Source organism: Vipera ursinii (genome assembly GCF_947247035.1).
Source record: "Vipera ursinii genome assembly, chromosome: 6".
NCBI lineage: Eukaryota > Metazoa > Chordata > Lepidosauria > Squamata > Viperidae > Vipera > Vipera ursinii.
Genome location: NC_139515.1, coordinates 2,118,772 through 2,143,771, shown reverse-complemented (window position 1 = coordinate 2,143,771; position 25,000 = coordinate 2,118,772). Strand labels below are relative to the sequence as shown.

The following is a 25,000-nucleotide window of genomic DNA, read 5'->3' as shown; positions in this document are numbered from 1 at the left end:
GGGAGACATTTGTTAATTTCACAACATGTGGACAGACTTAGCCACAGTTTTGACGAGGAAAGTGTGACCATCCTAGACACAGCCAAGTCTAAAAATGCTAGGGAATTTCTAGAAGCCTGGCACTCTCGCCTCCTTTATTCATCTTTAGACATATGAAACAGCCCTTGCTTTTCTTCAGGGTTCCAGATTTCCACCAGCAGCTGGGTGTGATTTATACTGCTTAGCCATAGGCTTCGGAGGACAGTTGTCAACATCCAGCTTGAGCATCCAAATAAAACTCCAGGTTTCTGAAAATCTTACTGCCTACTGAATACACAGCATGGTAATGTCAAAGCAAAACTAACTCCAAGGTTCCCAGACACCAGTGCATAGAATTAAACAATAATTTCTCTGGCCAAACCCCCACCCTCTCACGTTGTCCATGTAAACAATTTTACTTTGTTATGGGAACCGTCTGCTTCCTCTCCGCACCTGCTGCGGTGTCCTTGAAATGGTTTCAGGCTCTCGCGATCTTCAGCGGAATCGTAGAGGTTTTGTCTCTCCATCTTAACCCACTCTAAAGCAACAACTCTCCCCTCTCACTTACTCTAATGGCAAGTTGAAACAAAAAGGCGAGTAACTGCCAACGTTTCTTTCTTGACAATAGTATTCTTTCTGTGACTCAGGGCTTTCCAAACCTGGCAACTTTAAGACTTGTGGACTTCAACTTCCAGAATTCCCCAGCCAGCCTGAAGTCCACAGGTCTTAAAGTTGCCAAGTTTGGAGACCGCCGAGTTACAGAAAGAAGAATATTGTCCTCCAAATATGTTGTAACTGTAATTGTAACTGCAACTGAACATTTATTCCTTTCTTCCAGGCCAAATGTTGAACTATTGAACGAGTTCTATTCTTCCTTATAGTGAAAAAACCAAATACCCCTAAAGAAATGCAGTCGTTTATTTAACATTTTTCTTTAATATGTGTTTATTGTCTGTGGCTATTTTTTCCTCACTACAACCACCATCATTTGAATATTTATTTTCTTGCGTGTTTTTTTTATGCCTCCGAGAAGGCAATAATCCTTAAATGGAGAAACTATTCCGTGTGAGAGTTATGAAACAAATTTGCCAAAACTATGCTCTCTTGTAAACGTTATAGGAACTCTTAGCCAGATGTGTATCTGAATGTGTGCTACATTTAGCGATGTGGCTGGGGACCAGATGTGATCATAAGTTGACCAAGACTTCTTTGGAAAGAGAAGGGCTGAGGGAATCTCAGCGGCTTGGCAAGGCTCCCTATTGAAATATGGACAATGAGCAGAAGGAATGCTAAGTCAATTTTCTCATCAGATTCTGGAAAGATCTAGTCATCTCTTGAAGCCCTGGAGAAGATGAAGGCCCCCTACTCTCTTAACACAGAACCCTTGTTCCTGTTTTAATTTTTTGTTTGGAACATAGACAGCTCCAAACACTTTTGGGGAGGTGTTTCTGTTGACTATACTTGGAAAGGAAAGGTGACTAACAAGCAAGCATGGGAGCGCGTAACACCAGACATGTCGCTAAAAAGCAAAATCATGAAACTGCGTCTCACTTACTTTGGCCATGTTGTGTGGGAGAATTCACTGGAGAAAGCAATTATGTTTGGAAGAGTTAGCGGTAAAAGGCAACCAGGCCATCAAAGAACATGATGGTGGGACAATGTCAAAGCTGACACCAGTCAGAGCACAGAGCAAGAAGTGCGTATAGTCAAGGCCATGGTTTTCCCAGTTGCAATGTATGGCTGTGAAAGTTGGACCGTAAGAAAGGCTGAGCGCCAAAGAATTGAGGCCTTTGAACTCTGGTGCTGGAGAAGACTCCTGCGAGTCCCTTGGGCTGCAAGGCGATCAAACCGGTCAGTCCTAGAGGAGATCAACCATGACTGCTCTTTAGAAGGCCAGATCCTGAAGCTAAAACTCAAACACTTTGGCCACCTAAGGAGAAGGAAGGACTCACTGGAGAAGAGCCTCATGCTGGGAAAGGTTGAGGGCAAGAGAAGAAGGGGATGACAGAGAATGAGGTGTCTGGATGGAGTCACTGAAGCAGTAGGCGTGAGCTTAAAGGGACTCCAGAAGATGATAGAGGATAGGAAGGCCTGGAGGAACGTTGTCCATGGGGTTGCGAGGGGTCGGACACGACTTTGCAACTAACAACAACAAGTGCAAGATCAGAAGATGTGGAAAGACCTGGCCCATAGAACAGAACACAGCTGGAAGGGACCTTGGAGGTCTTCTAGTCCAACCACCTGCTCATGAAGGAGACCCTATACTATTTCAGACAAGGGAATGTCAAGTCTCTTCTTAAAAACCTCCATGATTTCTGAAGGCAACTTCTGTCCCACTGGTTAATTGTCCTCACTGTTAGGAAGTTTCTCCTTAATTTCAGGTTGGTTTTCTCCTTGATCAGTTCCCATCCATTGTTTACCTTGTCCTGCCTTCTGGTGCTTTGGAAAATAAGATGACCCCCCCTCTTCTTTGCGGCAGCCCCTCCAATATTGGAATACTGCTAGTCATGTCACCCCTAGTTTTCCACCCCTTCTCAGCAGTGTTTCATTTATGAATCTCCTTTGGTTTGTTGGAAACACAGTTTTGTAAGAATGACGGCACTTACGAGGGCCCACTTTTTGTACTTTAGAAACGCGGAGAACCTGAGCAAATATTGGAAATTGTCTTTTTAGAAGAAAAAGGAGAGAAATATTTTATTTACGGCACTGGGTTTCCTTCAAAAGCAGCAGGAGATAGGTTTCACCAGAACTATGGGAGACCTTTTAGAAACAAACTAAAAATTCAGACCTACTGTCACCTCTGCCAGAGGACCCAGTTAGCAAAGTAAGCAGCAGAGATAAGAGACAGGAACACACCGAAATAAGATGAGGGGATGGAAGCAGCGATGGTAACACACACTCAGTGAAAAAGATGCCAATCGTCACACTTGTGAAGGAACTTTTAAGAACCATTTCAGTGGAAAAGTCTGGAAGAACGAGAGGAGTAGATTTCAATTGCTGTGTACAATGTTGACTCATTTCCCTCTTACATCTCTCTGAATATTTTCCAGTGCATTCTTTGCACAACACAACTCTTTCTTTCCAAGTTATTGTTTGTGCCGTTGTTATTTCTGGAAGAGCATAATTATGGTAAAAGTGCCATTCCGGGAACAGAACAGCTGCTGGGAGAATAAGGCATAAAACACAGAGTAGAAGTTGTATTATGATTTTTTTAAAAAATAAAATAAAAGAAAGAAAAGGATTTTCTTGCAATATATAATCCTTTTCCTCTACAACGTCAACCCACAAATTTAAAGTTTGATTCCTCGAATGGTTGAATTAGAGGGGAACTGGGGTACTAGGTGGGATAGAGCCATAATAGAATCCATAAACCCAACCTGCTGATAAAATCTGATTTTTGCTATACCAGAAAAACCAATAAACAGAAAACAGACACAGGTTCCCCCTGTCCAGTTGTGTCGGACTTTTGGGGTTGGTGCTAATCTCTGTTTCCTACCGAAGAGAGCCACCGTTGTCCAAAGATGCTTCCATGGTCATGCGGCCAGCATAACTACACATAGAGGAACCCATAACACTGTTAACCTTCCCAGCAAAGTGGTACCTATTTATCTACTCGCATTTGCATGCTTTCGGACTGCTAGGAGGGGCAAGGAGGTGGAGCAAGGGACAGGAGCTCACCCCATCATGCGGTGCTTGGGTCTCAAACTGCCAGCCTTCCAGTCTACAAGTTCAATGTCTTAACCGCTAGGCCACTGTGCCTCTACTAGTAAACCTTCTAACAAAATAGCAGCTAAGAGGAACACATAGATCTATTGGTCCAAAGATCATGGACTAAAGTTGGCGGTGCCTCCTGAAAAATCAATTGAACCCTTTTGCTGTACTTGGTTGATCTTTACAACTAGCTCTCCAAACCCATTTGCAAAGCCAAGCCTTTAAGGCCTTACCAAAAAAAAAAAAACAACAACCACAAGGGCTTGGGGCAGAGACCACCCATTTAAACAAACACCCCCTCCCTACTTTTTCATCTTTAAGAAGGTGAAAGGCAGCACTCCTTGTAGGTCTTCTCATCTACTTCAAACACTTTTTAAAATGAAACTTCCTCCCAAAAACTTTAATAGAAAAAAAATTAACTTGTCCTCAAAATGCATGGATTATTTTACGCATTTCTTTCCATAATGTTGGCCGATGACTGAATAAACATTGCTGGCACTGATATTTTCCATAACACCCAGCCTTGGGACAAATATGCTGGCCAAGAAGACTTCTCCATAGATATTTCCTCAGCTAAGGAGCTGGTTTCAAGCTGGCAAAAGAAGAGACAAGGTTGTACACTCTCCCCTTATTTATTCAAACTATGTGCTGAATACATAAGGAAGGGGGTTAAATTGGAAGAATATGAGCATGGTTTTAAAACTGGAGGGAAAAAAACTGTGTGTTGCTGATATAGTTACTCTGAGAAGCAAGCACGTAAATGACCTGGAAGCTCTAGTAATGAAGAAGGACCGTGGGGGGGGGGAAAGGGAGGAAGATTAAATATGAAGATGAAATTACTGACAACAGGTACAGCAAAGGTGTAGCATGACTGACAACGACGTCTAAGGTGGTGGACAGTTTCTGCTTTTTTAAGATTGATTATCAACATTAAAGGAACAAAGAGTCAAGAAATTTAGTATGTTACAGGCACTTGGTAAAGCAGCCATGAAGGCCTGGGAGAAGATATTCAGATGTTGTACGTTGTGTTAGCCCCCTGCTCAGCCAGGAGCCTATGCCATTTCAGACAGGTGACTGTCCAGTCTCTTCTTAGTGGGCCAGTAGAGTTTGTGCCTTCTCCTTACCAAGCTTGTAAACCCAATGAAGAGCATGCGTAAACTCTGTCACAACGGGAAAACTACTCGCCAAAATGTACACGGAGAAATTAAGGTTAAATTTGGATTGCGATGTACATCGCCCTGTTTTTAGCCGGAACCAAAGGTCTCATTGGGTAGGGGATAAAATGGACCTAATCAGGGGAATCGAATCCTGAGCGATTGTATAAGGTTTCCTACTCAAGCGGAGGGTTGGACTAGAAGACCTCCAAGTCCCCTTCCAACTCTGTTCTTCTATGATTCTAAAGATTTCCCCTTTCCAGCTGTGTCGGACTTTAGGGCTGGCACGCCTCTCTGTTTCTTAGCTGAGGGAGGCAGCATCGTGTGAAGATATTTCCGTAGTCATTGGCTAGCATGACTACAGGCTATTACCTTCCCACCAAAGTGGTACCTATTTATCTACTCGCATTTGCACACTTTCAAAGTGCTAGGTGGGCAGGATCTGGAGCAAGGGACGGGAGCTCACCCTGTCTCATGGCGCTCAGATCTCAAACCTGGGCTGTCAGTTTTCTGGATAACAAGCGCAGAGTCTTTAACTATTGAGCCATCGCGCCCCCTGTTGTAGAGTATCTGTATATAAAAAGATCAGTATTGTGCAGCGAATGGTTTTCTCTGTGACATTCAATGAAAATCAGAGTAGGAAAGAAAACAATGTAGTGTTGGAGACTCCTATGGAGGGTCAAGAAAGCAAACCAAGGAATCTTACGGCAAATCATCCCAGAGGCAAAAATCCCTGGGATCAAATGATCATACTCTAGACCACTTTACAAGGCCTTGGTAAGGCCACATTTGGAATACTATATCCAGTTTGGGTCATTATGATGTAAAAAAGATGTTGAGTCTCTAGAAAGAGTGCAGAGAAGAGCAACCAAGAGGATCGTGGGACTGGAGGCTAAAACATATAAGGAACGGTTGCTGGAATTGGGCATGTCTAGTTTAATGAAGAGAAGGGCGAGGGGTGATGGGATAGCAGTCTTCCAGTATCTCAGGGACTGCCCCAAAGAAGAGGGAGTCAAGCTATTCTCCAAAGCACCCGAAGACAGGAGAAGAAGCAACGGATGGAAACTAACCAAGGACAGAAGCAATGTGGAACTAAGGAGGAATTTCCTGACAGTTAGAACAATTAACCAGAGGAACAACCTGCCTCCAGAAGTTGTGGATGTTCCAACACTGGAAGTTTTTAAGAAGAGACTGGACAGCCACTTGTCTGAAATGGTATAGGATTTCTTGCCTGAGCAGGGGGGTTGGGCTAGATGACCTCCAAGGTCCCTTCCAACTTTATTATCATTATAGGGAGACTCATGCCTCTGGAGAAGTCTGTCATGGTGGGGAGAATAGAAGAGAAGAGAGGAAGAGGGCAAGCAGTAGCAAAATGGCGTAGATTCAGTTATTCCATTGGTGCATCATTGGAAAACTGAAGGACCAATTTGGGAGCGCACCATCATGGGTTAAGTCTATCTGTGTAGTTGCTAAGGATCATAGTGATCTACGACACATAATAAATAACTTTTCTTTTTGAGGAGCTTGACTAAGATCACAGCTCCATTTAGCATAGGGGTCTTCAAACCTGGCCCTGTTATGACTTTTATGACTTCCTGGCTGAGGACCTCTGGGCCTTGAAGTCCACCTGTCATAAAAGGGCCAGGTTTGAAGACCCCTGATTTAGCATAACCCCTCTCAGCTCCTGGTCAAGAGCTGCTCTTGAGATATCTTCAGTATGGTCAGTTCTGCGCTTGCCCTATACCCCATGTACTTCACTCAAACAATGGGCAGTCAACAACCCATTAGATGAAAAGAACCTGGCTCGGATTAGTCACCAGATGAGAAAGGATCCAGGACAAAACTCTGGTGTATTTTGATCTCTGTGGTGAGTAAGAGGAGAGCCTTCTTGCCAAAAAAAAAAAAGATTAATCATTGGGTCACAGTATGGATGCCCTGCAAAGAACATTCCCTCCATGACTCCACAGGACAGACAATGCCTTTATTTAACAGTTATTACTCTTTCTCCCTTGGTGCTCATTCTGTTCTGTTGGCAAACTCTGAGATCCATTTGTTTGTCCACCTATTAAACTTCCTTGCAAAACTTCTGCTCTACCTTCAGAGGCCCACCTGTCAGTCTAACCAGCTGGCCAAAGACTCAAGTCCCCATCTTCAAATCATTTGGTATGTCTTTGGTCTGCCACATATATATATATATATATAATATATATTATATATATATATATATATATATATATATAATATATATATATATATATATATATATATATATATATATATATATATATATATATACATACATACATACATACATACATATATATATATATATATATATATATATATAATATATATATATATATATATATATATATATATATATAGAATATCTGGATCAACCTATTCTCAAAGCACCTGAAAGCAGGACAAGAAGAATGGATATTCAAAAACATCCGATAAATAAGAGCTAAGAACTCAACTGACGTGACAGCAATGTTTCAATGTCTAAGGGGCTCCCATTAAGAAGAGGGAGTGTGTGTCAAACCTATGTTCCAAAACACCTGAAGGCGGAACAAGAAGCAACGGATGGAAACTAACCAAGGAGAGAAGCAACCTAGAACTAAGGAGACATTTCTGGACATTGAGAGCAATTGACCAGTGGAACGGGTTGCCTTCAAAAGTTATGGATGCTCCATGATGGAAGTTTTCAAGAAGAGACTGACAATCCCTTGGCTGAAATGGCATAGGATCTCCTGTTCGAGCAGGGGGCTGGACTAGAAGACCTCCAAGGGTCCCTCCCAACTCTGTCATTCCGTTCTGTTGTGCTGCATGTTTGACGATTTCCGCATATATTTTTTTTTTAGTATTTCAGACTTGTCTTTTGTAAACCATTTAGGCTCCTAAGTGATTAGGGCCGCTTATCCATTTCATAACAAAGAACTTCCCAGCTGCTTGTCCCCTTTTCGCAAACAGCCTTTTGTTTTGATGTACAACACTTTCAAGAACTGGTTGCTGTTGCTGAGAGAAGAATACCTACATCCTCCAGGGATACGCTACAACCGATTTGATTTCTGTAGAGATTATGGTGACATTTATTGACTGGCCAGAATGCAAATAACAGAGTTGGAAATGAACTTGAAGGTCCAGCCTCCCTATATCATTTCAGACAAATGGCTGTCCAGTCGTTCTTGAGGACCTCCAGTGATAGAACATGCCGTTCCACTGGTTAATTGTTCTCACTGTCAGGAAGTTCTCCGTTATTCTAGTTGCTGTCTTTCCTTGATGAGTTTCCATCCGTTGCTTCTTGTCCTGCCTTCAGGTCCTTTGGATAATAGTTTGACACCACCCCCTTCTTTGTGGCAGTCCCTGAGATACTGGAAGACTGCTATCAGGTCTCTTAGTTCAACCCCCTGCTCAGGCAGGAAACCCTATTCCATTTCAGACAAATGGTTTGTCCAATCTCTTCTTAAAAACTTCCAGTGTTGGAGCATTCACAGCTTCTGGAGGCAGGTTGTTCCACTGGTTAATTGTTCTAACTGTCAGGAAGTTTCTCCTTACTTCTAGGTTGCTTCTCTCCTTGGTTAGTTTGCATCCGTTGCTTCTTGTCCTGCCTCCAGGCACTTTGGAGAAGAGCTTGACTCCCTCTTCTTTGGGGCAGCCCCGAGATATTGGAAGACTGCTATCCTGTCACCCCTAGTCGCCCTTTTCATTAAACTAGATGTACCCAATTCCTTCAACTGCTCTTTGTACAACTATTGTAGCTATAGGAAGACAAAAACACCTCCTTGCCATCAATTAACATCTACATAAGCAGTGATTAATACTGGACCAACAATCAAGCAGTGATACCCCTATCAAGGAACTACTATCTCAGACAAAGAAGCAAACAGTAAACAACAGCCTAATCTAGGACCTCCCACCAACAAGGCAAGCCACTTTTATACAGGATAAGCAGAGAGCAAACCTACTCCTGCAAGAAAACAAGTCAGAGAGCACCAAGGACCCCACAGTCGTCCTCCTCCTCCTCCTCCTCCTCCTCCTCCTCCTCATTCCACAAACCCTACTCCTTTCTAGCACTGATGATGTTACCTAGTTGGGTCATGAAATGTCTGCAAGGAAACAAGCAAACTCAGAGAGCACCAAGGACCCCACAGTCCTCCTCCTCCTCCTCCTCCTCCTCCTCCTCCTCCTCCTCCTCCTCCTCCTCCTTCCACAAACCTTACTCCATTCTGGCACTGACGATGTTACCTAATTGGATAATGAAATGTCTGCAAGAAAACAAGTCAGAGAGCACCAAGGTTTCCCAGTACAACCAAATTATCTTCCAGTTGTACTGTTGTAGCTTGGTTAAGCTACAAAAACTACCTCGCTATGAAATATTTCAGCTTGAGAGAAAGATCCAATTCCTTCAAAACGCTTGTCCTTTTTCTACACTTCTTCCAGAGGGTTGAGAAATAACTCAAAGATGAACGAGATTAATGTAATGTAATGGGTAATGTATTTCATCCAATGGAGATGAGGTACCAATTGTCCTGAAAGAGCCGGTCAGCCTCTGGCGGGGCTGAATACTAAGACCCAGACTTAGCCTCAGAATAGAATATGTGGCCATTCTGATATGTTTTCTTCTCCTATTCACGTTAGATTTTTGTTCATTTATATTATAAGTTAGTCTTTTCAAGAGTAAGATAATAATAATAATAATAATAATAATAATAATAATAATAATAATAATAATAATAATAATAATAATAATAATAATAAGAAGAAGAAGAAGAAGAAGAAGAAGAAGAAGAAGAAGAAGAAGAAGAAGAAGAAGAAGAAGCAGGAGGAGGAGAAGAAGAAGAAGAAGAAGAAGAAGAAGAAGAAGAAGAAGAAGAAGAAGAAGAAGAAGAAGAAGAAGAAGAAAAGTAGAAGCAGGAGGAGAAGGAGAAGAAGGAGAAGAAGAAGAAGAAGAAGAAGAAGAAGAAGAAGAAGAAGAAGAAGAAGAAGAAGAAGAAGAAGAAGAAGAAGAAGAAGAAGAAGTAGAAGCAGGAGGAGGAGGAGGAGGAGGAGGAGGAGAAGAAGAAGAAGAAGAAGAAGAAAGAAGAAGAAGAAGAAGAAGAAGAAGAAGAAGAAGAAGAAGAAGAAGAAGAAGGAGAAGAAGAAGAAGAAGAAGAAGAAAAAGTAGAAGCAGGAGGAGGAGGAGGAGGAGGAGGAGAAGAAGAAGAAGAAGAAGAGAAGAAGAAGAAGGAAGAAGAAGAAGAAGAAGAAGAAGAAGAAGAAGAAGAAGAAGAAGAAGAAGAAGAAGAAGAAGAAGAAAGGAAGGAAGGAAGGAAGGAAGAAGAAGAAGAAGAAGAAGAAGAAGAAGAAGAAGAAGAAGAAGAAGAAGAAGAAGAAGAAGAAGAAGAAGAAGAAGAAGATAACCTTTGTTGTTGTTGTTTTTTACTGTGGGCACACTGTGCTCTCAAAAGTGTACATGTACACAACAGACATATAGAGATGCTACATAGATACATATGCATATAACTACACCCTTACATATAAATACATATAAATATTAATCACTGTCCATCATGGATACATAGCAGAAAGAGGAAGCTTGAGAGTTCACAAGATTGAGACTGTATGGAGCAAAACTGTGACTGGATCTGGATGTTCTGCTGCGGATACCACGGACCCCCCCCCTCCTCCCAGAAGGCAACAAAGAAAACAGGTTGTGAAGAGGATGTGTCGAGTCCCAGACAATCTTGCAGACCCTGCTCAAGCAACGCTTATGGGCCACATCCTGGATGGAAGGGAGGGGACTGCCAATGACCTTTTCTGCCGTCCTCACCACTCTCTGCACCGCCTCCCTGTCAGAAAAAGGGATGCTTCCAAACCAGACTGTAAGGACAGGATGTTCCCGATCGTCCCTCTGTAGAAAGTGGTAAGGACGGGGGAAGGAAGATGTACTAAGGTTTGTGGCTGGATCCACTGGGAAATGTTGAGATGCAAGCCTAATGTTCAGATACTCCAGGTCCCTGCAGCCTTCTCAGGATGAAGCCCAGGGGACAGGCATGTCTCCAGACTGGAAAGGTTTAGCAAGGGCCTGGCATGATATAACAAATTTCATTTTCCATTGTGTACACACATGGCTTGTTTTGTTTTTAATCAGTGGAGCCTCTAGTTATGTTGTTTTGGCCTACTCCAGGTCCTGTGAAGTGCTTCTCAAGAAAGACAACTTCGGAAGACAGCGCAAAAGTGAGCTATCATCAGCCTCAGCTTTTTAAAACCACAGAACTGTTCTCTGCCTTTGACTGATCTGCACATCGTGCTGAGCCACCATTTGCTTTGAGTAAAGCGCCTTTCTCTGAAACCTCGGGCCAAAATGAAACAAACCACATTATGTTCTCATAATGGCCCAGATTTTTATTTACCCTGAGGCCACCAGCTGAGATGGCGGTGCATAGAGCAACTGACCGGAAACGGGACTGTTGTCCTACAGGGACAACTGCGGTCCATCTCCATCCACCAAGGACATCTGCTGTTTTGGGTTTTGTCTCGGGGGCTGCAGCCAAGCACAGATTAATAGGGTCCCCTCCGTTGCACCAGCTGCCTTGCTGGACTTAGAGGCAAATGGGATTCTCTTGACAACTGAGGAGATTAAGGAAGGCCGATTAAGGCCTGTCCAGATCTGCAATTCAGCAGAATCAATAAACAAAGAATAAACATGTTCCACTTCTCTCAGACTGAGATTTTAAGTAATAGTTAAATGTGTTCAACTAATGAACCAGCTGTATAAATAAACAGAACAAAGATGATTGTGGGGGTGGTGGTGGTGGAGGTTAAAACATATGAAGAACGGTTGCCGGAATTGGGTGTGTCTCGTCTAGTGAAAAGAAGGACTAGGGTGACATGATAGCAGTCTTCCAATATTTGAGGGGTTGCCCCCAAAAAGAGGGGGTTCAACTTATTTTCCAAAGCACCAGAAATAAGACAATAAGCAATGGGTGGAAACTGAACAAAGAGAGAAGCAACCTAGAACGAAGGAAAAATTTGCTGGCAGTGAGAACAATCAACCAGTGGAACTCCTTGCCTCCAGAAGTTGTGAATGCTCCACCACTGGAGCTTTTTAAGAAGAGACTGGACAATCCATTTGTCTGAAATGGTATGGGGTTTCCTGCCTGAGCAGGAGGTTGGACTAGATGACCTCCAAGGTCCCTTCCAATTCTGTTCTTTGGATTCTGATTCTAGTGCTTGGGTCAGATTTATTCCCCATTCAATTATGAATTCCCCCAATTAAAAACCTTGAGGATATAGTCTGGGTCTTACCATAATATTGTGAGTTCTGTGCACTGGATCGGCACTTGTCTGTGCTTAGCATCCTATTTGTGTGAAACAACACTCAACCCCACATCTCCTATTTTAGAACAAAGCTTTCACATTTCTACAGACAAATGTCATCTGCCCAAACCTCAAAACTTGGAGCTCCAGCCTCATCCTCAATGACTCTGCGGTCAACGTAAGAGTCGAACTGTCCACTCACTGGCAATGCCAGATCGTAGAGAATTCAGCACTAGGAGACGATAAAACATTACGTTTGAGGTTCTACTATTGTTCCTGCTGTGGACAATGAAAACTGCACATCCCCTTTGAAGAAAATCCTGAAAAAAAAACCTCAGGATGGGGAACTGTTTAGACATCATTCGCTCAAGAAAGCATTTCCCTGCCCTGAAGCCACCTGAGCAACAATAAAATTTGCAAGGTGCAAATTAGGCATGCATAAATCCTATCCATGGAATCCTATCGTCTCGCTTCACAGATCCACAACGCTGCCACGGGCTTTGGCTGAACCATGGAGCTACATTATTATTTCTTTCAAATCTTCTTACGTTGCCAGGGCAGAACACGGAAAGGTCCACGTTCTGCTTCCTTCCATGACATGAATAAGTGTGTTTTTCTCCCCTCTTGCTGTATATTTTCTCCAATATATCCCCCTTCAGAAGACAATATGTGTAGATCAGGGCTGAAGTGTGGACGCCTTAGTGATCTCCGAGTTGGTGATTTTATTACAGGTGTTTCATTGCCAAATTAGGTAACATCATCAGTGCACTGGTGAGGTTAGCTAGCTGGGTAATAAAACATCTGCAAGAAAGCCACCAAGCTCAGAGAGCACCAAGGACCCCACAGTTCTCCTCCTCCTCCTCCTCTCCGCAAACCCCACTTCCTCCTAACACTGATGATGTTACCTGGTTTGCTAAAGCAACGTCCGCAAGAAAACCACCAAGGTCAGAGGGCACCAAGGACCCCAAGGTCCTCCTCCTCCCTAGCCCTCCTCCTCCCTCTCCTTTCCTCTCCCCCCTCTTCCTCCTCCTCCTCCTCCTCCTCCTCCACTTTGAAAATGTCCCTCCCTTGTAGCACTGTTGATGTTACCTAGTTAGGTAATGAAACCTCTGCAAGAAAAGTACCAAGCTCAGATGTCTATGGAGATTCTTAGTCCTCCAGGTCATAGTTACCCCAAAGATACTTTTTCAGGAGGCAACCGGACTTTCTTGTTTCTCTTTGAAGATGTTTCGCTTCTCATCCAAGAAGCTTCTTCAGCTCTTGACTGGATGGTGGGGAAGGAACGGATTTATATTCAAAGAGGCCACCTATGTCAAAATTGAACAGCCCTCTCTCAACACAGGGGGAGGGATCCAACCACATCCATCTCCAGTCTACAACGCGGTCCTTTCAGCGGTTCCAAGAAGGCTCCACACCCATTTGCACCACTCAGGTGACCCTGAGGACGCAGACAAACCTCCAGGTAGCCTCAACGGCCCTCTAAAAGAAGGCAAATGACCAGCTGTCTGCAAGGAGTACAAATCCTTCCATTCCCCCACCGTCCAGTCAGAGCTGAAGAAGCTCCTGGGATGAGAAGCGAAACGTCTTCAGGGAAAAATGAGAAAGTCCAGTGGCCTCGTGAAAAAGCATCTTTTGGGACACCAAGCTCAGAGAGCACCAAGGACCCCACAGGGTAGTCTCTCTGCCTTTTCAACGGGGGGGGGGGAAATGATGTGACTCTGTCAGAGCCATTCTTTGCGTGACCAGAGCAGGCTAATCATGCGCTGAAGGCACGGTGAGCGTACGAACAGCAGCAAAGGAACTGCCTTGCAGTTACCAACCAATGTCTTACCTCCGCATCCCTTTCCAACTGCAGACCAGCTTCCGCCAGGTTGCGTTCAAACTCCTCCCGCTGCTCCTGTTTCGCCACCTCCAAGGCATCCTGTGGAGCAACGTCAATGACCTGAGCTTCTGGAGTAGATTCGTCCTGTTGCTTCTGCTGGCTTTTGGCGGTCTCCCCGTTAGAAATAATAGCCAAAGACCCCGGCCTGTGTAAGGGGCCTTGAGAGTCACCCCCGTGGTCCGAGGCATGTTTCCGATAGTGGTAAACTAAGACGTAGTCCACTTTCCTCTTGCTGTCTCGGAAATGCATCCCTCCGGCTGACGGCGATGGGCTTTCTGAGGCCTGACCCTGAGCCCCATCCAGATAATTGTTAATCACCTGGAAGGAAAAACGGGAGAGAATTTACCCAAGGATGCAATGAATAAAACCCGCAAACAGAGGGGAGAAAAAAAATAACAGAGCGTGCCGGATAGGCAGAGAATCTGTATGAACTGTTGCGTTTGAAGGAATGGAGCAGATGGGAGTCAGATTAAACCACGCAGGAAAAGCTTGGATTTCGGGAGCTTTGAGCAACCGAGGCATCCACAGGGTAAATACTTTTGGACGACTGATAGAAATAATCCCAGACGGAGGTGCAAAGGAGGCAAGTCCCACCCTCTAAAAAAGAAAAAGAAAAAAGAGGGGATAAAAAAAAAAGAAGGAACGAAAGAGCAGCAAGGCTGGAGGAAGCTACGCGTTTATTACATGCCCTCCTCTCCATGTTTACCGTAATTCAGATCCCCCTTTGCTTTTCCTCCTGGCAATATAAATAGCAGCATAAAATACATGCTCACACGCCTCCCCCCCACCACTTAATCTCCTATACATCCGTAGCTATTCAAGAATTTAACCGGTTTCTCTCCAAATGTACACTCAACTGAAAGTCAATAACACTCAATGTTCTTCTGGTAGTCTTGGAAACCACCAAATAGGCAGGTTTTTTCTTTTTTTTTAAAAAAAAAGTTGCAAAGTATTGTTTACATACAATGAACACAGGAACTAGGGCAGGGGTAGGCAACCTCGGCTCTTTTACGCCTCATGGACTTCAACTCCCAGAATTCCTGAGCCAGCCTGGCTCAGCTTGGAAACCTCTCCCTTTCTCCTCAGCGTGGCTGGCTCAGGAATTCTGGGAGTTGAAGTCCATGAGTCATAAAAGAGCCAAGGTGGCCTACCCCTGGCCTAGGCCTAGGCCGCTTTATGACTCGTGGACTTCAACTCCCAGAATTCCTGAGCCAGCATGGCTCAGCTTGGAAACCTCTCCCTTTCTCCTCAGCATGGCTGGCTCAGGAATTCTGGGAGTTGAAGTCCACGAGTCATAAAAGAGCCGAGGTTGCCTACCCCTGAACTAGGGCATCCGTTAAGAGGCATTTTTCCTACTCAGCCAATTAGCAATAACTACCTTGTTTGGCTTTTATTTAAAGGAACGTATTGGTTGCTTTTGACTACTTCACTAACCAGCTGAAGCTCAATTAATAAATCCGCCTTGACTTCCTACATTCATATATATATGTGTCCTATCAATGGTCAAGTAACCCACAGTTAGATGGATTCCTGTACTGAGGGGTGCACAACGGCTTGCATCACCAAGCCAAACCATAGTTTCCTTCAGAAGTTAGAATGGCTAGACTGTGCGAATACAGCCAGATGATTCGTTTTTCAGCGTTCCAATATTCGAGGGCCTGCCATAAAGAAAAGGGGTGGTGGTGGTCATGCTATTTTCCAAAGCACCAGAAGGCAAGACAAGAAACGATGGGTGGAAACTCATCAAGGAGAGAAGCAACCTAGAACTAAGGAGAAACTTCCTGACAGTGAGAACAATTAACCAGTGGAACTCCTTGCCTCCAGAAGTTGTAAATGCTCCAACACTGGAAGTTTCTAAGAAGAGACCGGACAGCCATTTGTCTGAAGTGGTATAGGGTTTCCTGCCTGAGCAGGGGGTTGGACTAGAAGACCCCCAAGGTCCCTTCCAACTCTCTTATTCTATTCTAAATATTTCACACAGGCTTCCTTGGTTGGTCATCACAAATGAGTCCAGCATTTCGGTTGTTAAGCAAGACGTTGGTCAAGCGTGTTTCGCCCCACTTTACAAACTTTCTTGCCAAGGCTAATCGGCGAATCATAGCTGTGAAAAGTTAATAACCCGGTTACAAAGTGAACCATGGACTTGCCCATGGACTCTCTCCTTGTCTGAAGGTCACCAAAGTGGATCACGAGAGCCTGGAACACTGCAGCCGTCGTAAATACGAATCGGTTGCCAAGGGTCTGCATTTCGATCCCGTGACCCCGGGAAGGGTGCGACGGTCGTTACGTACGAAAAACGGTTATAAGTTGCTTTCCCCACCCCCAGGGCTGTTGTAAGTTGAGGACTACCTGTAGGGGTTTAACTCCAGGAAGCAGTTATGGTATGTTTCTCTCTCTGAGTTCCAAGACAACATTGCTCCAGCTTTGATGAACTCTTCGTAAGAACAAGGGAATAGGGGCTTACATGTTATTGCCTTGGGAGTCATCAATTTGAAAACAAGTCCTCCTTAGAAAACCCAGCTTAGCAACAGCGTGCAAATAAGCAGGTAGTTCTGTGTGACCTTTTTTTCATGGGTTTTTTCCCCCTATATAATAACAAATGTGCATTGTGAAATGCAGAATTCCTTAAGCGTGAGACATACGCCCAGATCCCACTCTCTCTTCTTTCAAAGGCCTCCCAAGCTCCCTCCCTTAACAGTCAGGATCAGGATCAGAATAACAGAGTTGGAAGGGAGCCTGTGGGTCATCTAGCCCAACCCCCTGCCCAAGCAGGAGACTGAGTCTACACCATTGGCAGTCTGGTCTCTTCTTGAAAGCCTCCAGTGATGAAGCCCCCACAACTTCTGGAGGCAACTCCTGTTCCACTGGTTAATTGTTCCTAACCGTCAGGAAGTTTCTCCTTAGTTCTAGGTTGCTTCTCTCTTTGACTAGTTTCCCTCCGTTGCTTCTTGACCTGCCTTCAGGTGCTTTGGAGAAGAGCTTGACTCCCTCTTCTTTGGGGCAGCCCCTGAGAGATTGGAAGACTGCTATCGTGTCACCCCTCGTCCTTCTCTTCATTAAACTGGACACGCCCAATTCCAGCAACCGTTCCTTATATGTTTTAGCCTCCAGTCCCCTGATCATCTTTGTTGCTCTTCTCTGCACTCTTTCTGGAGTACTCAACATCTATTTTATGGAGACCAAAACTGGTAGTCTCATGCCCAATGAAAACATATTATATATCTGCATTTCCTCAGATTCCCGTTTTCCCCTCTTGTTTTTGACTTTCTTTCTATTCGTTTTGTTCTCCCATGATAGAAATCTGGCTTGGTTTTCAAAGCTTTATTTTACTTTCCATAGCATTATTTTGCAGAAAGTATATGTATGTGTATATATATATATATATATAAGGTAAAGGTTCCCCCGCACATGCGTGCTAGTCGTTTCCGACTCTAGGGGCCGGTGCTCATCTCCGTTTCAAAGCCAAAGAGCCAGCACTTGTCCGAGGACGTCTCCGTGGTCATGTGGCCGGCATGACTAGACGCCAAAGGCGCACGGAATGCTGTTACCTTCCCACCGTAGCGGTCCCTATTTTTCTACTTGCGTTTTTACGTGCTTTCGAACTGCTAGGTTGGCAGAAGCTGGGACGAGTAACAGGCGCTCACTCTGTTACGCAGCACTCGGGATTCGACCCGCCAAACTGCCGACCTTCTGATCAACAAGCTCAGCGTCCTAACCCACTGAGCCACTGCGTATATATATAAAGATATATATATATCTTTAATCGGACATCAAGAGTCCTGAGAAGAACATCAAAGTTGATGAAACTGTATGAGGAATGATTGAGAGAAGTAGGTATGTCTTGTCTATCAAAGATAAGGACTGGAGAAACACGCTAGCTGTCTTCCAGTACTTGAGGGGCTGTCACATAAAAGAGGGGGGGTCGACTTCTCCTGCACCTGACAACAATCGGTAGAAGATCATCAGAAGAAGATCCAAGAAGAACAAAGGAGACACTTCCTGACACTGAAAACAACTGATCAGTAGAACAGCCTGCCACCCGGATTTGTAGATGCTCCGTCCCTGGAGATGTTCAAGGAAAGATTGGACAACCATTCTCTGGAATGGCATAGAGTCTCTTGCTTGAGCAGAGGGTTGGACTAGAAGACCTCCAAGGTCCCACTCAGCCCTACGTTTCTATGTAATTCTATGTAACTGTGCAAAGCACAGTCCTTCGGGAAAGGGCGGTATATAAATTCAATAAATTAAATTCAATAAATTAAAAATGTTAGCCTACATTATCGCCTCTTCATCGCAGATAGAATTCCAGTATCCCGTCCTTTATTAATTTTATTTATTATGAGATTCATTGGCTGCCCCTCTTATATCCAGTGACTCTGGATGGGGCCATCTTACGGTGCCCACCCTCCTTTCCCTGGCCTTTCCCCCCCCCCCATTTTTCAGGAAGCAGCATATTTACAGGTCATCCATGCTTACAAAATTTGACCATCGAGTCCCCAGTTAATCATGTGTTACATTCCATTTAGACGTAAACATTTATAGGATGAGGGGGGGGCTACGGACAGATCGCAGAATCGCAAAAAAGAAAACAAATTTCCGGTTCTTAAGCTTGCCGAAGAAATTTGCAAGACACACTAGGGGAAAATAAATAAATAAATAAATCTCCGGGACCCAACCACAGTGATTTGCACAGAATTGTGGTCTGCTAAGAAATAAAGGTTTCAGGCCACACAGAATTTGTTCTCCTTCTTCATGACTGGGGGAGCAGAAAGGACCTTTTTGGGGTTGATTTGCTGAGCTGCCTTCAGACGTTTTGGGGTGCCCCATCGCTGGAGGCTTTCGAGAAGAGACTGGACAGCTGTTTGTCTAAAATGTGACAGGCTCTCCTGCTCAAGCAGGAGGTCAGGCTAGATGACCTGCAAGGCCCCTCCCAGCTCTGCCGTTCTACGAGACTCTACAACGTCACCATTTCATGAACTGCAGAACCGTGGCTAGCCAAATTATTTTGCTATTTATTTTACACCCAGTCAAATCTTTCACGGCATATATTTTTTTTACATGTCCTCATAGTGTCTATGCTGTACTTACAGGCAGTCCACGCAGATTCTCTGGCTCCATTCCTGCCAGGGTAGGAAAACCTAGTCTTAAGTTTCCGATCTACTCTTCCAGCTGGGGAGAGATCAAGCACATCCCAGCCACCGGTGTCACCGTTTCCTACTGGCAGATCTGGGAAGAAACCTCAGGAAATCCATCGGCCGAATCGAGAGAAGACCCGTCTCCCTGCTGTTGTCCTTTCCAGGTGGAAAAGCTAAACGAGGAAGCTGCACAGAGGATCCGAAGGAACCAAGGCACGGCCGGTGTGGTTGCAAAGAAGTTACTGAAGCTTTTGTGCTGTTTGTGATCTTGGGCTCCCCAGTGGATTCATTCCAGGAGCTGCCATCGGAGAGGTCGCCATAGTAACTCCGGAGAGAACGAAGCAGGTGCAACCACCAAGAGGGAAACATTCAAAGTCTGCAGAGATGCTTTGTGTTGAAAAGGTCCAGGGCAGAAGTCTCAACGGACATTAGGATAATGAAGGAGGGGATTGTGGCTCTGGAATCCTTATTGGGAAGAGGCCCCGTGGAACTTTTGTCTGCTCAATCCCACGGTGGACATGAGCACCATGAGTAAGGACCGATAAGAAGGCTTCTCCTTTGTGGCCAAGCACTGCTCGTTTTAATTCTTTGAGGACAATGGAGAAGTCATCGATGGATGTTGCTGGAGAAGGCAAGGTGTGATGGTGTTGCAGATTAATAAAATGGAGAGCAATAGTTGGCTGTTGAAGTTCTGAGACACAGTCTTGGGTGGTCCTAGGGACCAATCTCCTAGGGACCAGCTCATGGCTATTTGCTTTGGTCCAACCCGGCTATCACAGCTTGTGTCAGAAAATATAGTTAAAAGATACAAAAATAACAGATTTGGAAGAGACCTTGGAGGTCTTCTAATCCATCCCCCTGCTCAGGCAGGAGACCCTACACCATTTCAGACAAATGGCTGTCCAGTGTCTTCTTGAAAGCCTCCAGTGATGGAGCGCCCACAAGTTCTGGAGGCAAGTCCTTCCACTGATTAATTGTTCTGACTGTCAGGAAGTTTCTCCTTAGTTCCAGGTTGTTTCTCTCCTTGATCAGTTTCCATCCATTGCTTCTTGTCCTGCCTTCAGGCGCTTTGGAGAAGAGCTTGGCTCCTTCTTCTTTGGGGTAGCCCCTTATATACTGGCACACTGCCATCGTGTCAGTTGAGTTCTTGGTTCTTATTTTTCTGATGTTTTGGAATATTAGTTGCCCACGGTTGCAACATTTAAAATCTAAACCTGTGATTTGAAGACTTGGTGAGACGTGGCCATTGAGTAAATTGCCCTATCCCAGATGTTGTTAAGCCAGAAACATCAGTAGCTTTTGGACTGATAGCTAGTCATAAAGAATGCTGGAAGATGCACCCAGCAATATTTGGCTACCTAAATATTTTGAATTAGAAAGAAAAAGAAGAGTGTGCATGTTAACCTAAGATATGAAGGCCAAGCTGTGGGTGAACAAACCCCACATTTAGCTTGTACATTTAGTAATACAGAGCCTTGGTGGAGCAGTGGGCTAATGCCTCCTTAAGTAACACCAGCTGCCTGCAATTAGTGCAGGTTCGCGTCCCACCAGGCTCAAGGTTGACTCAGCCTTCCATCCTTCCCAGGTAGGTAAAATGAGGACCCAGATTGTTGGGGGCAATTAAGCTGACTTTGTAATAATGCCGCTTGGGGGTGTGTGTGAAAGCCCTAATAAGCAGGCATATACATAGAATGAAGGCTACTGCTAAGCTTGTAAGATGCCCTGAGTCTTCGGAGAAGGGCGGGATATAAATGGAATTAAAATTAAAAAAATAAAAAATAAAATGTAAGATTGAAGATCTAACAGAATAAGGGAGTTGGAAGGGAACTTGACATTCTTCTAGTCAAACTCCCTGTTCAAGCACGTTAACCAAATTAGAAAGGGCCTAATCCAGATTACTTATACAGATTATAATGCCTGGCATATGAGAGAGCCATCAGAAATATTCATTTCTGCGGTATTTAGAGCAGAATGGGGATATCAGGCATCTTAAACCAAAGGTTGTCCTTGTTAACTTATAATGGATCACATCAGAGCACAGACATAAAGTATAAATCATCAAGGGGGTAACAGATTCTTGCACTTACGATCAGAATAACAGATTTGTAAGGGACCTTGGAGGTCTTCTAGTCCAACCCTCTGCTCAAGCAATAGATCCCATGATATTTCAGATAAATGGCTGTGCAATCTCTTCTTGAAAACCTCCAGCGATGGAGCACCCACAACTTCTGGAGTCAAGTCGTTCCACTGGTTAATTGTTCTCCCTGTCAGGAAGTTTCACCTTAGTTCCAGGTTGCTTCTCTCCTTGGTTAGTTTCCATCCGTTGCTTCTTGTCCTGCCTTCAGGTGGCTTTCGAAAACAGCTTGACACCCACCCACCCCCCATCTTCTTTGTGGCAGAAGCTAAGGTAATTTTTCAGGCTCCTTTCTGAGATAAAACCTCTAAGAAGGAGATTGAATAGGGTAAGAAAGTGAAATTTCTGCCCCAATTTAATAACTGTTAAGCAATTTCTTATGCAGAACAGGATCTGTGTTTTTTGTAATTGCCTTTTAAAAAACTGGAATGGTCTCGTTCATAACTAAAGAGATTTCCGAGATGTTTAAATATTTAAGTGGTCATCCCAGTTTACTTACAGGCGTTTTGCAGGTTTTCCTGTGTTTAGTTGGTCCTGATATCCCATTGACTTGGTCAACATGCGTAAAGGGATGGCCTTGAGGGACAGTGAGATATTTTTTGCTTTCTTTTGACACTGAGGTCCCGACGGCTTTTTTACGGAGAGTAGACGAGGGAGTTAAAGGAAAATCTGAGAAATGAAAGTAAAGAAGAGTCAGGATCTCAAAATATTACTTTGATTAATCAATGCCTTGTTCAGTCAGGGCTGGATTCATGATTTGAAAGACTTGTCAGTAAGGAGGTTCTGGTGATGGAATCCACCAATCCTCAGAGAGGACAGACCGGCTGCATCTGCGCCCAGACATCCTGATCCAGTGGGATCCAAAGAGTCAGGATCTACAATCTGTTTAGCAACAAGTCCCAGCTTGACTGCAACATCCATGCCAGGTTGCAGAGTTTTTGATGGGCAAAGAAAAGGGACAAACTCAGAAGCTCTCCTTAGAGTTGGGAAAGTGTAAGAGCAGACTGAGCTGGAAGGTGGCGTTAAATGTGTCATAAGTTTAGAGTCCTTGCATTACCACGAGAGCCTCAAGTCCAGCCCCACTGAATTCCGTTGAGTCTTATTCTAGTGCCAGTTCAGCACTGACCATTAGTAGACTAGATCAGCGGCCTCCAAACTTGGCCCTTTTAAGACATGTGGACTTCAATTCCCAGAATCCCCCAGCCAGCACTTCAAGGGGAGTTGAAGTCCACAAGTGTTAATGTTTCCAGTTTTGGAATTACCTGGACTAAATTCTTGTGTGTAGGTGGCAACAATAAACTCTTCTCTTGCTTTGAACTCAGTGAAGGCTGCTGGCCAATTGTGTCTGACAGGAAATTCCCGGGGGGGGGGGGGCAAATTGGGAAGCTAAGCAAATCCACCAGAGTTCATAAACCCTACATGTCTATTCCAAGATGTCTAATTGCCCGCCAAAGGCATTAGAGGGGCTCCTGGTTGTAGATGCACGAGAATTTTCATATACGCAGCAAGAGATCCTGTGTTCCTCTGCTTGGGCAAGAGACAGGAAATGTCCCCATCACCTTCCAGAGAAGCCTCTGTGGGAGTTGTCAGGAAAGCCAACCTGGCTATTGCCTGGGGAAAAGTTTCACTGGGCACTTGTGCTGATTGAAGAGACTATAAACAAATCTGGGCGGATCGACTCCACTGGGCATCCCAGGGGACACAACTGTTTAATAACAAGTCAAGCAACAGAAGCTTGCCAAAAAGAAAAGAAGGGAGGGAGGGAGGGAGGGAGGGAGGAAGGAAGGAAGGAAGGAAGGAAGGAAGGAAGGAAGGAAGGAAGGAAGGCTATTTATTCAGTCAATTGTCAGCCAAATTTTAAAAAATGCAATGCCAAAATAAAATTAAGTAGATGTGATGTAATAACAAGTCAAGCAACAGAAGCTTACCAAAAGGAAAAAAGAAAGAAAGAAAGAAAGAAAGAAAGAAAGAAAGGAAGGAAGGAAGGAAGGAAGGAAGGAAGGAAGGAAGGAAGGAAGGAAGGAAGGAAAGACTATTTATTCAGTTAATTGTCAGCCAAATTTGAAGAAATGCAATGCCAAAATAAAATTAAGTAGATGTGATGTAATAACAAGTCAAGCAACAGAAGCTTACCAAAAGGAAAAGAAAGAAAGAAAGAAAGAAAGAAAGAAAGAAGAAAGAAAGAAAGAAAGAAAGAAAGAAAGAAAGAAAGAAAGAAAGAAAGAAAGAAAGAAAGAAAGAAAGAAAGAAGTGAAATGAGACACAAGAGGGTGGGGATCAAAAAAATTCAAGATGGCAGCCTCCTGAGAGAAAGAGAGGAGAATAGCAATTCATCTCTATTTAAGGCTCATTCCCTTCAGGCAAAATCGCTTCACCTCTGCCACCCCCACACCCCCATTACTAAGAAGGACATGGGCCCTGACAGCAAAGGAGTGAAGATCCTGTTTTTCTCCCAGAGAGCATAAAAACCAGAGGTCATCTAGTCCAACCCCCTGCTCAGGCAGGAAACCCTAGACCATTTCAGGCAAATGGCTGTCCAGTCTCTTCTTAAAAACCTCCAGTGTTGGAGCATCCACAGATTCTGGAGGCAGGTTGTTCCACTGGTTAATTGTTCTAACTGTCAGGAAGTTTCTCCTTAGTTCTAGGTTGCTTCTCTCCTTGATGAGTTTCCATCCGTTGCTTCTTGTCCTGCCTTCGGGCGCTTTGGAGAATAGCTTGACTCCCTCTTCTTTGGGGCAGCCCCTGAGATACTGGAACCCTGCTATCATGTCCCCCTGGTCCTTCTTTTCTCTGGATGGGCCGTGCCCAATTCCTGCAGCCGCTCTGCGTATGTTTCAGTCTCCAGGCCTTTAATCCTCTTAGTTGCTCTTCTCTGCACCTTTTCCGAAGTCTCAACTTCTTTCTTCCCTTTTTTCCTTTCTGCCATATCTTTCTGTCCCTTCCTTCTCTCCCATCCTCTTCTACCTTTCCTTTGTGGCTCCATTTTCCTTTCTCTCCTGGCTGAAGGTGAGAGATGGCGTCTCCAGTTTGCTACTCGTGAGCTGCTCCGCTCGTGGAGACGCTTCCCTCTCGCTTAGAGTAAGCCTAATCTATTTATCCATAGAGCATTTTTTGTTTGCCTCCTATCTCCGTGGATATCATGCAAGAGGTTTGGTCGAAAATGGGTATTAAAACTCCATTTTGGCTCAGGGCAGGCATGCCAACGCTCTGAAGGTCAAGCACCCTTTAAGAATGTACAAGGATACAGTTCAGCATTCTGGAACTCATTAACCTCTTGGCCTTTGGCAATCAAGGACGGAAGAAGGATGCTGAAGAAGGTGAACTGAGCAAATCATTTCCCCTGCAATTGGCTTAATTATCATTCCAAAATGAGGAGAGAGAGAGAGAGAGAGAGAGAGAGAGAGAGAGAGAGAGATGAGAGAGAGAGAGAGAGAGAGAGAGAGAGAGAGAGAGAGAGAGAGAAGATGCAGCCATGGAAAAATGATCTAGGTAGCCCCCAATTTACCTTTCTTCCCCTCACTTTTTATTTTTAGCATTTTTTTGTCTGAAAAAGCAAGAGCAATTTGGAGTTCAAGGCTTATGTGCTGGGATGCTAGCAAAAATCAATCCTTCCATGCTGGACCCAGAAATCTGATCCCTATTTTCTCTAGATCTTCCTTTCCTT

At 44.3% G+C, this 25,000-nt stretch overlaps 1 protein-coding gene across 1 annotated transcript in view; it reads right to left on the bottom strand.

The window, feature by feature from the left end:
- Nucleotides 1–14,894, bottom strand: part of ANO2 (anoctamin 2) — a gene marked incomplete at its 3' end in the record, with an annotated part of 106,600 nt that extends 91,706 nt beyond the window's left edge. Inside the window, exon 1 of the mRNA XM_083365837.1 lies at nucleotides 14,017–14,894. Coding sequence (XP_083221963.1) covers nucleotides 14,017–14,316 — 300 coding nt within the window. The 5' untranslated portion in view covers nucleotides 14,317–14,894. The remainder of the gene's footprint in view (nucleotides 1–14,016) is intronic.
- Between the last annotated feature and the right edge of the window lie 10,106 nt (nucleotides 14,895–25,000).